Raw genomic sequence first — 16005 nt, 5'->3', positions numbered from 1 at the left:
ACTTGCACATTTTACACGAATAAAAGGTGCTCTGTGGTTGGAACAAATGTTTTTGAATTGTATTTTTAAAATATAGCATTCTGCAGCTCACACTCTCTCTCCTGAGTAGATGGCTGCAGTCCAGCAGTATAGATTTTTATGAGAAGTCTCTTATCTGAAGAACATTTCATCTCAGCAGTTTGAGTTGCGTGTTTCCAAGCAATTGCCTTTCATTCAATAAAGCTTCACTGTGTTCCCATCCTCAAATCCATAAGGCTGCGCTTATCCAAATTAGTATCCCATCCCAGTTTCTGGGAAACATGTTAAAGAGAAAGGGTGCACCAAGTGACACAAACAAACTGAAACAGAAAAACAGATGCTGAAACACATTAAAAGTCCAAACATATTAAACATGACCTCACGAAGATATAATAAAATGTCAATAACTAACCTCAAAAGTACGTAAAAGCGGCTTCAGGGTAAACACTTGTCATGTGATTTTTACAGACAAGGAAGATGAGTCATGAAAACTGAAATATCTAAACTACTGTATGCTGTTACCCTGAGCTGTGCTGCTATTACTAGTTCATTATAACATGAATGTGAATATAGTATATTTCATAATAACTGCATTGTGACCACGAGTAGTTCATGCCAAAGCGGTAAATAAAAGGTTAGTCTGCTTCTCGTGTATTTATGCCATGGCTTTTGCTTTCTAAATCACATGACCAACTACAGTTAAGACCCGCCCACCTAGCGTTCTGATTGGCTGTAGTGGCAGAATTCCTGCTTTCCCTAACGCCTCATATACCCCTGCCTCGGAACTGGGAGGCTAATCCAGTTGTTTCACTGCCACCTGCTCCATACAGACACTACGTTAATAAGGTAATAATGTGTGTTATCTCTTTGTTAAACTTGGGAAATGTATCGGAAATGTGTCCTATTAGCTTTAAGGTTGTTTGAACTTGAAAAATATAAAGTTTCTTAGTTGGCTTTTTGTCCGGTGGCTTTGCTAGCTTCCCAGCGTGGACTCCGCATCATGTGATGCAGGCGTCAGGTGGTGTGTTTTGTCTGCACAAATTACGTGAACTTGAAGTTAGCTCGGTGTCATCGACTACTCTTTTCCGGGGGGATTTGTATAAAAATAATATTTTCTACCTGTCACCCCAAAAGATAAGAGAAAATGCGGCAGCTTGTCTTCATCGCCCTGCTCGGTCTCGGGCTGGTTGTCGGTTACCCCTTCCCGGAGGCAGACGATGTGAAACACTGGGTGCTGATCGTGGCCGGTTCTAACGGCTGGTACAACTACAGGCATCAGGTGAGAGGAGCAGACATCTGGAAGTCCCAATTCCCTCCTGCTCCTGCAGTATAAACTACCGTGCGTGTCTCATTTTTTTGACTTCTGACCGATAACGTTTACTCGAACTTTAGATAAGCGCCTTCATGTTCCTAACCTTCACAGTTGTTTATTCCCCCGTAGCCTCATAGTTGTGGTTGAGTTGACATGAGCTTTTCCTCCTCCTAGGCCGATGCCTGCCATGCCTACCAGATAGTCCACGGGAATGGCATCCCAGATGAGCAGATCGTGGTTATGATGTATGATGACTTGGCTCAAAATGAGCAGTGAGTTTGCTTTTTCTTCTTCCTGCAATACAATGTGGTTGTTTGCTGCTTTATTACCATGTAGTTTTGCAGATAGTTCTTAGAAAACAATTTAATTAGTTCTCTTTCAAGCTATGTTTCATGTCGGCAGTCCAAGCAGAACGCGGCTCGGGTGGTCACCGAGGCAAAAACCCGGGCATGGGAGGAGTTCGGTGAGACCATGGAGCAAGACTTCCGTACGGCTTCGAGGAGATTCTGGTCCACCATCCAGCGCCTCAGGGGAGGAAAACAGTGCACTACCAACACTATCTATAGTGGGGACGGTGTGCTGCTGACCTCTACTCAGGACGTTGTGGATCGGTGGGCAGAATACTTTGAAGACCTCCTCAATCCCACCAACATGTCTTCCAGTGAGGAAGCAGAGCCTGGGGACTTTGGGTTGGCCTCTCAAATCTCTGGTGGTGGGGCATCAGGTAGACCTTGGCTCCTCTGCCGTTCCATCACAGGGGAGGGGGAGGTCCAGGACGGGGAGGACCAAACCTTACCTGGATGTCCCATGTCTTATATATTCTGGAAGTTGTGCAAATGCAGGGGTGGGCATAGATATTCTGCTGGGATGGGGCTGGGTTGGTGCCCTCGGACTCAGTGAGGCTCTGTAATGCTGCTGCTTTGGGCCCTGGCAGGATGGGCTGGGGTCTCCATGCCCTGGGTGGCAGTTTGACAACAGAGGTGCCTATTGGGGCCAGTAGGGGAGCTAGCTCCCTGGAGGGCTAAGCCCAACCAGCCATTCCTCCCCATCCCCGCATATTTCTCTCCTCCTGCTCCCTCACATCATCACACAAACATACACATAGGACCTTGGGGGGTGGGCAAGTCAGGGAGTGCAGGTATGGACCCCATTTCCGCATTCCTGTGGCAACCTGCCCCCCAATTTTATTTGCACCTTATACACTTCCACTGACGACATTCCACACAAACACACACTTAGGGCCTTGGGAGTGAGCACATTCAACGGCATTTGGCAGGGGGATATTTCAGCCTCCTCCCGAGTGCCGGTGCCCACTTCCAATTTTAAACCGCACTTAGACACTGATGGCTGAGGGTGTAAGTGGGGTGGTGCGGTGGCATCAGCTGGCATATGCCGGATGATGCCCGCACTGCCCACTCACCACAGCCATGGAATACACCTCATGATCACACAACACTATATTGGAGCAGGTGGAGGGAGACTAGGGGTCTTAGCCACCTCTGTTGTTGCTAGGCTTCCTGGGGCTGGAGGCTAGGAGGGAGATCAGGCCATCTGGTTGGGGTCTGGGGTGGTGGGTTGCTGTGCTCAGCGTTGGGCGGGGGAGCCTGCTCATCAGCACCCCAGCAGAAAGGGTCAAACTCTGGTTACCGGTGATGGTTGTACCCCATGTGCAGCAGTACCGGGACCAGAGTGAATAGGGTGTGTATGGGGAGCATGAGTGAGTGTCCGGCGTGCATTTTTGTAAGTCTTGGGTTGTATGTGTATGTGTGAGCATGAGGGAGGGAGCGTGTGACTGTGTTTGTGTATGACTGTAGTATATGTCAGGTGGGGCCTTTGGGTCCTCCCCTCTCCTGGAACTTCTCTTGATGATATAGATCTTTGTCCCCCCTCCCCCTGCCACACCTGGTGTGGGGGCTTGTGCCATGGTCTGCCTGAGTGTTCGTGGCAACCGGGTCTGGGGGTTTAAGATTTTGGCATCTGCCTGATAGATCCCGGTGGCTGCCTGGTGGGGTCTGGGTCCCTGGGCTCTGCTGGGTCCCCGGCGGGGGTGGTCACCCCTGGGTCCCGGGTCGCTGGGTCCCGGGCTCGGCCGGCTAGGGGGTGGGAGGCTGCGGGCTTGCCGCTGATATCTCCAGGGACTCTGCCGGCTGCTGGTTGTGGCCCCCCGGGGCGATCCTCTGTGCCTCTCGAGGGGGGCGGGGGCCTTTCTGGTTGCAGTCTCCTTGGGGTTCCTGCATTCTGGGGCAACGCCTGGATCTCTGGGACTTGGAGCTCCCCCCGTCTCCTGCGCATCTTTGGGGGGCGGATCTGTGGTCCCTCACACACTCTGTTGGACGCTCCTATAGATAAACCTTACATAAACAAGCGCGTGTACACACACAGGTGCTCACATGGTGCTCTCAAAAGTATGGGCTTGGGCACGTTCAACACATGTCTTAAGACTATGGGGGGCACTTAATGCATTGTGATTTATTATCGTGATTCTTCAGTTAAGCAATGTTGATTTTATATATATATATATATATATATTTTTTTTTTTGTTTTGTTTTTTTTTTTCATCAAGTTGACGCAGTGATAGGTAGATCTTGTATTGTTGTTGTGTCCCTTTTTTGTGTCCTTTTGTTTTTTTTTTTGTCTTTTTCTGCAGGTCTAGAAGCAGACTCTTGTTCATTGTTTATTTTTGTGGAACCCCCCCCCCCCCTCCTCTCTCTCCACCTTTTCTCTTCCTTTCTCTTTCACCTCTGTCTCCGTGTCTGGTCGGAATTACAAAGCATTCAACAACAATAACAATAAAGTTTTAAGTATCAGGCGTGACATTAAAAGCAAACGCTTTGATGCTCCACCTGAGAATAAATCTGTAAGGCTTGTCACCAGCATTCAGACATCAATTCTGCTTGCTTCACAGCCAGACAGGACACGGTAAAAAAAAATAAATAAATAAATCTCTGGTGCTGAGGTCACTGAGGTGGTTAAAAAGCTCCTCTGTGCAAGGCTCCAGGGGTGGATGAGATCCACCCGGAGTTCCTTAAGGCTCTGGATGTTGTGGGGCTGTGTTGGCTGACGCGGCTCTGCAATATCGCGTGGACATCGGGGGCAGTCCCACTGGACTGGCAGACCAGGGTGGCAGTCCCCTTCTTTAAAAAGGGGGACCGCAGGGTGTGTTCCAACTACAGGGGGATCACACTCCTGAGCCTTCCTGGTAAGGTCTATTCAGCGGTTCTGGAGAGGAGGGTCTGTCAGATTGTCGAACCTCTGATTTAGGAGGAGCAATGTGGTTGTTGTCCTGGCCGTGGAACACTGGACCAGCTCTATACCCTTACGCCGGGGACACACCGGCCGCGGAAGCGCCGAGAAGCGAATCGCTCACGAAATTCGGCCGCTGCTCGCCGCTCCTCAGTTCAGATCAGACGCGCCCCAGTCGAGGCGCGCCTCGGCTCAGCTGTAGTTTTTCTTTTAAACACTTGGTGTCCTCCATTTCCTCTCTGCCTTTTCTCAGCTCTTTTCCTCTACGTTTGAGTGTTTGTGCGCGCGCGTACGTGTGTGAAATAATATTATAAATAAATAATTTCCTTGAACGTGGACACACGTTGTGTGTGTGTGTGTGTGTGTGTGTGTGTGTGTGTGTGTGTGTGTGTGTGTGTGTGTGTGTGTGTGTGTGTGTGTGTGTGTGAGTGTGAGTGTGTGTGTGTGTGTGTGTGTGTGTGAACCTATAGTATGAGTTGTTTCTGCCAGTTGAATCTCTTGGAACCCGCTCCAATTCTGCAGCTGTATCCTAGCAGTTTCTTCAGAAATGGGTACATAAATAACCATGTTTTTCGGGGGTCGTACAGCTCCTTGTGTTTCTCAACTCCCATAATTAATTTAAAGTCATCCATCTTAACTGCTTGCCTCAGACTTTCTGCCTCTCTGTCCTGCTTGCTCCGTGAAAAGACACCCAAAACCACACACCCCTTCACGTGGTCACACACGCAAACAAGTTCGATGTGTGTGTGTTCGTGTGGTTTTTCTGCGGTGTCTGATTACGAACACATTTGATTGCGTAATTTTATTTTGAAATGCTTTATTTTGTTAACTTTACCGGCCTGCCTCTTATGTCTAGGTTTGACTTCCTGCCAGAATTGACGCGATTCACCCGCGGCTCGCGAAAAAAATAGAGCCGACGCCAAAATGATCGCTGCACGGCGCGAGCTGGAGCGGCGGCGCGAGGCGCTTCGCGGCGCGAGGCGGCCCATGTGGTCTATAGAATAGCTTAACAAGGGCGCCGAATGAAGGCGGTCCCATTTTCGCGGCGCTTCCGCGGCCAGTGTGTCCCCGGCATTAGAGGGATCCTGGAGGGTGCGTGGGAATTTGCCCAACCAGTCTACATGTGTTTTGTGGATTTGGAGAAGGCGTTTGACCGCTTCCCTCGGGGGGGGCCCTGTGGCGGGGTACTCCAGGAGTATGGGGTACCAGACCCTCTGATACGGGCTGTTAGGTCCCTGTATGACCGGTGTCAAATCTTGGTCCGTATTGCCGGCAGTAAGTCGGGCTCGTTCCCAGTGAGAGTTGGACTCTGCCAAGGCTGCCCTTTGTCACCGATTCTGTTCATAGCCTTTATGGACAGGATTTCTAGGTGCAGCCAAGGTGTGGAGGGCATCTGTTTTGGTGGCCTGAGGATCAGGTCTCTGCTTTTTGCAGATGATGTGGTCCTGTTGGCTTCATCAGAACGTGACCTTCAGCTTTCGCTGGAGTGGTTCGCAGCCGAGTGTGAAACAGCTGGGATGAGAATCAGCTCCTCTAAATCTGAGACCATGGTCTTGATTCGGAAAAGGGTAGAATGCCTTCTCCGGGTCAGGGATGAGGTCCTGCCCCAAGTGGAGGAGTTTAAGTATCTCGGGGTCTTGTTCATGAGTGAGGGAAAGATGGAGCGTGAGATCGATAGGCGGATTGGTGCTGCATCTGCAGTGATGCGGGCATTTTACCGGTCTGTCGTGGTGAAGAGAGAGCTGAGTCAGAAGGCAAAGCTCTCAGTTTACCGGTCGATCTACGTTCCTACCCTCACCTATGGTCATGAGCTTTGGGTAGTGACCAAAAGAACAAGATTGCGGATACAAGCGGCCGAAAAGAGTTTTCTCCAAAGAGTGGCTGGACTCTTCCTTAGAGATAGGGTGAGAAGCTCGGTCATTCGGGAGGGGCTCGGAGTAGACCCGCTGGTCCTCCACATCAGGAGGTGGCTCGGGCATCTGGTCAGGATGCCTCCTGGACACCTCCCTGGTGAGGTTTTCCAGGCACGTCCAACCGGGAGGAGACCTAAAGGAAGACCCAGGACACGGTGGAGGGACGATGTCTCTCACCTGGCCAGGGAACGCCTTGGGATTCCCCCGGAGGAGCTGGCCCAAGTGGCTGGGGAGAGGGAAGTCTGGGCCTCTCGCCTTAGGCTACTGCCCCCGCAACCTGACTCCGGATAAGCGGATGAAAATGGATGGATGGAAAAATAAAAGATTAAAGATGTAAAATTATGGCTAAAAAGTTTACAAGACAGTAAGTGACATGGTGAGTACATGACTGTGAACTCGATTTTTTCCAGTAAAAGTGCTCAAAAGCATGTTTCAACAGCATTTAACAGTGAAACCACATCAGTGTTTGATCGTTTCTTGTGTTGACTTAATATTCTCAGGCTTTTGAGTTTGCCTTTAGGGATAATTAAGAGGATATTTTAGGGTTTGACTGTGGTAAAAAGGCTCAACTCAGAATCATCTGGAAACCACAGAAAATCCTGGTGTTGCTGTAGCATTTTCTTATCAGTGTGGCATGCTGGCCTTGGTTTGTTCACAATAACAGCCTGCAGTCAAGTCACGAGGAAACTCTTCTGGTGCTTCCTCAGAATTTGTCTTGACTTGATCGACAGCTTTGAGTCATGCTTGAGATTCCTAACAGTCAGAGTAAAAGTCTGCAGAAGTAACAGATGTCAGCGTATATTTTATTCACAAATATTCCCTTATACACAAATCCACCCACAGAAGCTGAATATGTCATCATGATTTAGTCATGAATTTGAAAATTAATCAGACAAATAATTCCGCAAATTACCAGCAAAGTGAATTAGCAACACAAAAGTACCAAATATCAATTCCTACAGATCCCACCTAGTGTAAACAAATTAACCTTTAACCTTTTGAAAACATTTTCATTGTTTTCTGACATCGAAAATTTAGGAAGTGCATTTTGTGAAACAATGGCTCTAATAAACTCTGATCAGAAGCTTCAAAGACACATAAAAGGTTATAGGGAGCCTAAGTCTCTTAGCCTGGCCTGCCAGACTCCTCCTCTGTTTAATTCTGCACAGAGAAAGGGTCTGGGTGGGAACAGTCTTATTCAAATAACCCCACCCCCTGAGAATTCTGACCGAGCCAATCAGCGCTGAGTAGCGTACGTCACACACCATAACGCTGAGTTTGTCAAACATGGCGACTGAAGCAGAGTTCGCTGCGGCTCTTTCCTCTGTTCTAAATGACTTGTACATGTCTTTAAACCACAACAAGTATAAGCGCTAAAAGCCTTTCTTCTAACAAAAAAATAAATAAAAAACGATGTTTGCACCGTTGCCAGATGCAATTTTTGACTACAACTAAAAAATTACAGTCGACATTTCTGTCTTTTTTCTGATTGGTTATTTTTGAGCTGGCTAGTCCCGCCCCTCATGTGCTTCTGCCTTAGCCTAGTGAACTAGACCAAATTCTTGCTTTGCAATAATACATTTATTTAGTCTGGCTTGCCAGGCTACTTCTGCCTGTGAGTTACCAGACTTTTTCTCTGTGCAGAATTAAACAGAGGACGAGTCTGGCAGGCCAAGCTAAAGTCTCTTCCCTTTCCGGTCGGCTCACGGGTCCCAGAAGAACAAAAAAATGAATGCAAGTCAACGGGGCTAAAAGAGCTATCTTCTAATCTGCTTTGCCTTACGCCCTGGATCGCAGATATGTTGCAAATTCACGGACATCATATGTGAAATCCATGGAACATAACAAGCGGAATTAGGAAATAGCATTTTTAGCCCCGTTGACTTGCATTCATTTTTAGATGGGAAGTAGATGGGCGTGACTTAGGTTTCCTATCGCTGTTCTGTCAGAATGAAGGGTGTAAAAACTGCTGCCACCTAGCAGTCGGAGTTTGAATTGCACATCACAAAAGAAATATAGTAAATGTTTACATGTGAATTCTCAATAAAAAAAATCAATACACTGCTTCTAAATATTGATTCATTATCATACAGCTAAATATTACATATCTGTTTATGAATGGTTTCTTAGTACTTTGGTAGTAATCGCATTCTTCATAAACGTGAATACTTTAACCTAAATTTAACAGTGAAACAAGCCGGTCTGTTATGCATTTTCCTGCATGTTTTTTCTCCCCGGGCAATCGGTGCCCTATTTTGAGCCACTTGTAGTTTGGATGGGTTGTTACCAGTTGTGTTAGACATTACAACAGAGGCAAGATCAAAACAATTTCCTTGTAAATCTAGATTAGTGAAGTTAGAGGTAAGAACTGTTATTGTTTAGCAGATACTCTCGTAGCTACAGCTTGCTGAAAAAATGTAAGTTAAATTAATGAAATAGTTTTAGTTTCTGTGTCTGTTATCTATATCATTAGTGTGGGATATTTTTTATTTCCTTTTTGTGAACTTCATTTTACTAAAAGTAATTTTCTTCCTGTTAGTTGAGTCATGTGAAAATCCTGCTTGTATTTCAGTTTTACTAGTGCCTTCTCTGTTTTCCTTTCACAGTGAGCCATATTCATATCATTTAGTAACAGATAGACTAGAATAGCAGTGTTTCCCATACATAGGCGTAGCCTTGGCGGCCTGCCACGGCTGAAATCCCATCACCACGCCGACAAGATCCCAAGTTTTATTGATTTTATTTATATATTTATTTTTTGCGCTGTTTCCCGAAGAAGCAGTGGGAACTACTCTGTTGTTGCTTGTGTTCACAGCCGGCAGGCAGCAAGGAGGAGGAGGCAGGGCAGGGTGGTTATAGCTAGGGATGAGCCTTTTTGATGAATACGAGCATGAAACGAATAAAACTTGTAAATATCTGTAATCGTGCTGAAGGAAAATCCTCATTGGGTAACTGACTGTCTTCACGCTCTGTGATTGGCCAGTCACATAGAGCGCCCGCCCCTCACAAAACTGCAGCCGGGAGCTCAGTCCAGCCCATGCGTCCACACACACACACAGACAGTAACAGATCTCTCTGTGCTTGCTTCACTGATGCTCGCGTTTCTTCAGTGCTCCCTAGGTTTTCTTCACTGTTTCACTGGTGATCACTGTAACGTCGGGGGGGAAAACTGAAGTGTTATTGGCTTTTTTGCTTCCTGATTATATTCCATCTGTTCTCCAGTCGGATAATCAGAATGTTTTGTCAGCTTTTTGCACTTCCTTTACTGACTCTGATCATGTTTTTGTTTCCAGAAACCCCACCCCTGGTGTGGTAATCAACAGACCAAACGGCACAGACGTGTACAAGGGAGTTCCAAAGGACTACACGGGAGAAGTTCGTACTTCAGATTTAATCTTTGTTTAAAACTGCAGACTACAGCGCAATAATCACTGTGCCCAACATACTGTTTCTGTTTAAAGCTAACTGTGTTACTGCATGTTACTGCAGGATGTGACACCTGAAAACTTCCTGGCTGTGCTGACGGGAGACTCGTCAAAAGTGAAAGGCGGAAGTGGAAAAGTGCTGAAGAGGCAAGTGATACAGAGAGACCCCGCCTGAGCCACGCACACCTAGTTCATCTGCTGTTCCAGTTTATTTATAAAAACTTCTCATTGTTTCTTTGGCAGTGGTCCCAATGATCATGTGTTTGTGTACTTCACTGACCATGGGGCGCCTGGAATTCTGGCCTTTCCTAGTGATGATGTAAGCACTTTTTAAGCTTTCTGCTTATGGTTGTGTTTTTTAAAGCAAATAGCATGCAGCTCAGAACGTGAATGTATAACTAAACTGAAAGAAAGAAAGAAAGAAAGAAAGCGATCTTTTATGTAGCACCTTTCAAGATAAAAATTACAAGGCACTTCACAAACAAAACATTTTAAATATAGAAAAAAGAAAAATGGTTAAAAAATTGTGATTAATTAAAAAGAAAGGGAGAGAGAAAATAAATAGGAAAGAGGGAAGTCAGTGGATCCCGGGAAACGCGGAACTGGTAGAAAGAGCAGAATAAGGAGAGGGTGGTGAAGGTCACGCCTGAAGGTTCTGCTCAGACACGTGAAAAGAGAGTTACAGTAGTCTAAGCGTGAGGAGATGAAGGTGTGGATAACTGTCTCAAGTTCAGAGTGGGACAGAATGGGACTCAGCTTAGCAACGTTCCTGAGATGGAAGAAGGAAGAGCGAACAAGAGAACTGACATGAGAATCCAGGGTGAGAGCCGGGTCAAAGGTCACGCCAAGATTCCTGACAGAGGGTTTGGTGCGGGAAGAAAGCTGACCAAGAGAGTCTCTGACTTTGGGAACCAGCTTGTCTGGAGCACAGATGAGGATCTCAGTCTTATCTTCATTCAGCTGAAGAAAGCTCCCAGCCATCCAGGTTTTGATAAGAGTCTAAGCAGGTGTGTAACAGCCTCATGGGGTTTAAAGGAGATGTACAGTTGGATGTCATCTGCATAAAGATGGTAAGAGATTCCTTCAAAGGAGCTCAGGATGTTCTGAAGAGTTAGCAGATGGAGGAGGAACAGTAGACAGTAACTGATATGTCTCCTAGCACTAGTGAATCCCTGAGATAGATGTTTAAATCATTACCAGGAGGTTTTGGTGGCATAAGGTTTGTGTTTGCAGGTGTAAACATGAAGATGTCTAAAAATGCTCTTCTTGTTTTGCAGCTCCAAGTTAAGGATCTCCAAGATGCCATTACTTACATGCACCAAAATAATAAGTACAAAAAGGTAACCAAAAGTCTTTGCACCTGACATCCACGACAGTAACTGGCTGAGTGGTTAAAGTCCAGTCAGCTGACGCTGTAGGTGAACTGGAGTACTGGACTGTAACACTGTAACCCCCCACCACACACAGATGGTGTTCTACATTGAAGCATGTGAGTCTGGGTCAATGATGAACCATCTGCCTTCCGACATTGATGGTGGGTTGAACCTTAAATCATCAGAATCCTTTCCCAGTTTAACTTTGTGATCATGAACTAGCAGAAATCTGTGAAAACATCAGGTGTTGAGCTGCTTTATGGTCACTCACTTGGTCATGCTTTAGCCAAGTCCAAACCAGTTGTTTTATATCCTGTTTGATGCTAAGAGGAGACTGAGGTTAGCTCTGTGGTCTGTAGGCCTCTTACTGAGGTCAGCATTATGGGTTGTGGTTGTTAGAGCATAATTAGTCTGTCATGTGCCGGGATCATGTGGTCAATACAACAGGATTACTGAAGCAGGTCAAGGGCTGGTATTTATACGTAGTAACTAAAGGTTATTTCGCTTCCCTCTACACATTTCCACCTGTAGCCTTTGTTATTTTAATGTGTATAACACACAGCATGACTTTAGAGGCCTTTGTGTTTTTCAGTGTATGCCACCACTGCAGCTAACGCCCATGAGTCCTCATACGCCTGCTACTATGATGAGAAGAGGGACACCTACCTGGGAGATTGGTACAGTGTGAACTGGATGGAGGACTCTGATAAGGTGGGCAATGGTATTGAACATTTTTGAACCAAAGAAATTTTGTAGGAGTTTGGCAAACATAGTTATAGAGTTGGTCCTACCTGTGTTGGTTGTTTCTCTGCTCCAACACACCTGGTTTTAAAACACAACTGGTTTTAGATGGGCAGCAACAGGAAGTGGTGAATAGTAGCAGCTGTAGCAGTTTATTTTTAACATGCACAAGACTTTAGTTGTAAGGGAATCCACCTGCTACGGTCAGAATGAACTCGAAACAGAAATTTCTTCAACAGAAAAAGAAACTAAATCTTTAAAATGTGATATAAATATTCTCATCACTGTGTTCATTTAAATGTTTGACACCAGGAGGACCTGACTAAAGAAACTCTACTGAAACAGTTTAAGATTGTGAAGACCGAAACAAACACGAGCCACGTCCAGCAGTTCGGCAACAAGGTGAGACATAAAAAGTCCCAGTTCATGGCAGCAAATACGTTCTGAGTTTCTGTCCACCCGGTGAAACACAAAGGGAGGTTTGGTGTTTGGAGCTTAAATCTTGAGCCTGACAGCAGTGATGTTGCAGAAAAAAGTTTATTTCCTTTTTTATTTTAGTTTTCTGTTTCTGTCTGCAGACTTTGGCCCACATGAAAGTGATTGAGTTCCAGGGTAATCCCAAAGTGTACCGCCCACCTGCTCGTCAGGTGACATCACCTCCAAAAACCAATGTGGATCTCACCCCAAGCCCTGATGTTCCCCTGGCCATCCTGAAGAGGAAGTTAATGTCCTCCAATGATATCAGAGTTGCCAGGACCCTGCTGGGGCAGATAAACGACCACCTGAAGGTAAGTTTTAAACTGATGGTGGTCAGAGCCTCTCGGAGAAGATGGTTCGAGCTGCTTCTAAACAGATTTCTGTTTGTGTGTTCAGATCAGAGAGATGCTGGCCAAGACTATGAGCCATGTGGTCGAGCTTGTGACGGGCAGCAAGATCACGGCTCAGGAGGTTCTGAATGAAAGAGCTGAGCTTTTCCAGCATGAGTGCTACAAGATGGCAGTTAACCACTACAAGCACAACTGCTTCAACTGGCACAAACCTGAGGTTGGACCGCACGACATGGTGGAATTTGGAAACCAGTGTTTACCGTAAAACTAGTTGATGAGTCATGCTTTAGCCATGATGACTCTGACTCTAGTGGTTGAAACGTCCTCACATTTCTGGTTCTGCTTCTTAACTCATTCACTGCCAGCCGTTTCCTGATCACTAACGGCCTTCGCTGCCAGCGTTTCTCACCGTTTTTACTGTTTTTTTAAGAGTCACAGAACATTGCGCGCTAGCATGATGTCGATGCCAAAACAACTCGCCTCTTACATCAGGAAGAGTCCATGTGTTTCGAGAGTTATCCGTTCTTTCATAATCCGTTGTGGAATTGTGATCGGCAGACGCTTTTCCGGTTCGCGCCTCACTTGTTTTACAGGAACGGCCCAAAACGATCTCCAAACACATGGATGTGTTGCTTCCTGATCATGTGATCTGTGACGTATGCGGATGAAGATCGGCTTCAGGGCTGAGATGTTTGTTCTCTCGGCGCGGGGGCTCGTTCTGATGCTCAAACAGTAAAAAAATGCAAATGACGACTTTAGTCGTTATGGCATTGAATGAGTTAAGAGGAAACTCTTCTGTTTCACGTTGTGGGAGCCAGCAGGTTCCAGACTCGTGTTACCTTTTTAACATCCGCTGATTCGTAGAGAGACCGACTCAGAAATCCTTACCGGATTTAACCGTGTTACAGTTTTCTATATGTTCCACCTGCACGGATAGAACTAAACGCCATAAGTTGGATAAAAACATGCTGGTGGCATGTAGCTGGTCTGGTTCTGTTCATTTTGCATCTAAGTAGAAGAAAGTTTATAAATGCAACTAAATCTCAGGAGTTTGCACAACTGAGAATGTGTGGAATGTTAAAAATGTCAGCAATAATCTTGTTTCATCAGGATGCAAGATAGTCATTTACAACCCTGGTTCGGCGTCAACAAAATGACTAGGAATAAATGCAGAAGTTATAAAATCTACAATAAAGTGTAGATAAAATAAGAAATCTAAAGAATAAAAAGGATTGGGTGAGCTGACATCTTTTACTTTAGTGGTAATTTATTCCTTTTAAATGTGAAGAGCCTGGGTAAAGCTAAGAGTCGTATTCGTGACATTTTCTTTGTTCAGAAGAGGAACAGTCATGAATGGGAAGTATTTTATTCGGACTATGCATGTTCCTGAGTACTTTCATCCAGCTGTGATCCGTTCTGGATCTTTTTGACATTTCAGGTTTTATTAATAAAACAGAAAGCAGGGGAATTTCACCTGGTCATGCATTTCTGACATGTCAAGTTTTTCTACGTTTCAGTTTGAATTTGCCCTGAGACACCTGTACGCTCTGGTGAACCTGTGTGAGCGGGGATATCCAGCTGGCAGGTACGATCCACTTCCTCATTATGTTGGGTTTTTGTCGTGACTCGGGTGTTCCATAAGTTCACTGCAGTCACTGAAGATTTAAAAATCATCAGATCAGAAATCTACCTGCAGGTAAAAATAGATTCCTACAGAGCAACTAAAAGCATTTTACAGTATTTTTGACCCAGGTGTAAAGCTTTCTTAATAACAATATAATATATTCCCAGTTAAACCAATGGAATTGTTCTGGGCAATTCATAGCAGCAGCGATACGCCCAGTTTGTTCAGTGTAGTTAATTCATTAGTTTATTATGACAAAAACATAGTGATTTGATATTTTAATGTAGTGATATGTCACATTTAGAATGTTTTGTTGTTTACATTTCAGTGAACGGTAAAGAATATCTGATCACCAGTTTTCAATCTGTTCAATATAAAATGTGCTGTTAGAAGCATTTATGGCCTGTCAGTTCAAATGTTTTGTGTTTTTGTCTGGAGAAAAAATATTCAAATCTTCATGTTGAAATAAAAAAACCTAAACTTCACTGTTCTGTAACCCTCATCGCTGTGTTCTCAATCTTCTGTTCTGTTCCTCTGCAGCCTCCAGCTGGCCATGGATGTTGCGTGTTCTTTGAAAAACTAAAAGAAATTCTACAAAACCATTCAGGCCTCAAACCAACAGCGTCTTCATGGCGGGACGGGCCGAAGAAGCTGAGCTTCTCTTTGCACTGCCTAAGAATCATTGTTTCATGAACACACTATCAGGTTTTAATCTGTTCTTTGATTTTATTGGGATTGTTTTACGTTCACTTGATGAGTTGCACTATCACTGTGAAAGTTTTATTTGACGACGTTTTACAGCTTCAGCTCTTATTTTTTAAGGGTAAACAATTATATGATGGATTCCTTTAAGCTTTATCTGTGAGGTTGAATGTCTGGCATGAATGCTTGATTTACATGTAAAGGATGTGTCACAAACAATGAATGTGTGTTAAGCCTTAAGAGGCTATTGTAATACAGGAAAAATAAAATAAAGTTTGACAAACCAAAACATGATTTTTTTTTGTTTCTTAACCCTATTATCTTTAAATTAAAGATAGATGTCAGAAGATCAAATACAGGTCCTCAAAAAATGAGCATATTGTGATAAAGTTCATTATTGTCTGTAATGTACTGATAAACATTAGACTTTCATATATATTAGATTCATTACACACAACTGAAGTAGTTCAAGCCTTTTATTGTTTCTAATATTGATGATTTTGGCATACAGCTCACGAAAACCCAAAATTCCTATCTCTAAAAATGTGCATATTTCATCCGACCAATAAAAGAAAAGTGTTTTAATACAAAAAAGTCTACCTTCAAATAATTATGTTCAGTTATGCACTCAATACTTGGTCGGGAACCCTTTTGCAGAAATGACTGCTTCAATGCGGCGTGGCATGACGACCATCAGCTTGTGGCGCTGCTGAGGTGTTATGGAGGCCCAGGATGCTTCGATAGCGCCCTTAAGCTCATCCAGAGTGTTGGGTCTTGCGTCTCTCAACTTTCTCTTCACAATATCCCACAGTTTCTCTACGGGGTTC

The 16005-nt window shown here is 44.9% G+C and overlaps 1 protein-coding gene across 1 annotated transcript; it reads left to right on the top strand.

Annotated features, from left to right (window-relative positions):
* The first annotated feature begins 750 nt into the window (after positions 1–750).
* lgmn (legumain) lies at positions 751–15467 on the top strand. Its single transcript, XM_015969197.3, has 14 exons — positions 751–864; positions 1153–1297; positions 1505–1602; positions 9780–9861; positions 9976–10058; positions 10155–10230; positions 11189–11251; positions 11379–11445; positions 11877–11995; positions 12338–12427; positions 12604–12813; positions 12899–13069; positions 14370–14437; positions 15017–15467. The coding sequence occupies exons 2-14, from the start codon at positions 1163–1165 to the stop codon at positions 15057–15059; spliced, it is 1305 nt and encodes a 434-aa protein (XP_015824683.3). The 5' UTR covers positions 751–864; positions 1153–1162; the 3' UTR covers positions 15060–15467.
* Positions 15468–16005: the final 538 nt, after the last annotated feature.

This window comes from Nothobranchius furzeri, chromosome 18, assembly GCF_043380555.1.
Source record: "Nothobranchius furzeri strain GRZ-AD chromosome 18, NfurGRZ-RIMD1, whole genome shotgun sequence".
Taxonomy (NCBI): Eukaryota; Metazoa; Chordata; class Actinopteri; order Cyprinodontiformes; family Nothobranchiidae; genus Nothobranchius; species Nothobranchius furzeri.
Note: the sequence above shows the minus strand (reverse complement) of the source record. Positions and strands in the feature narration are given on the sequence as shown.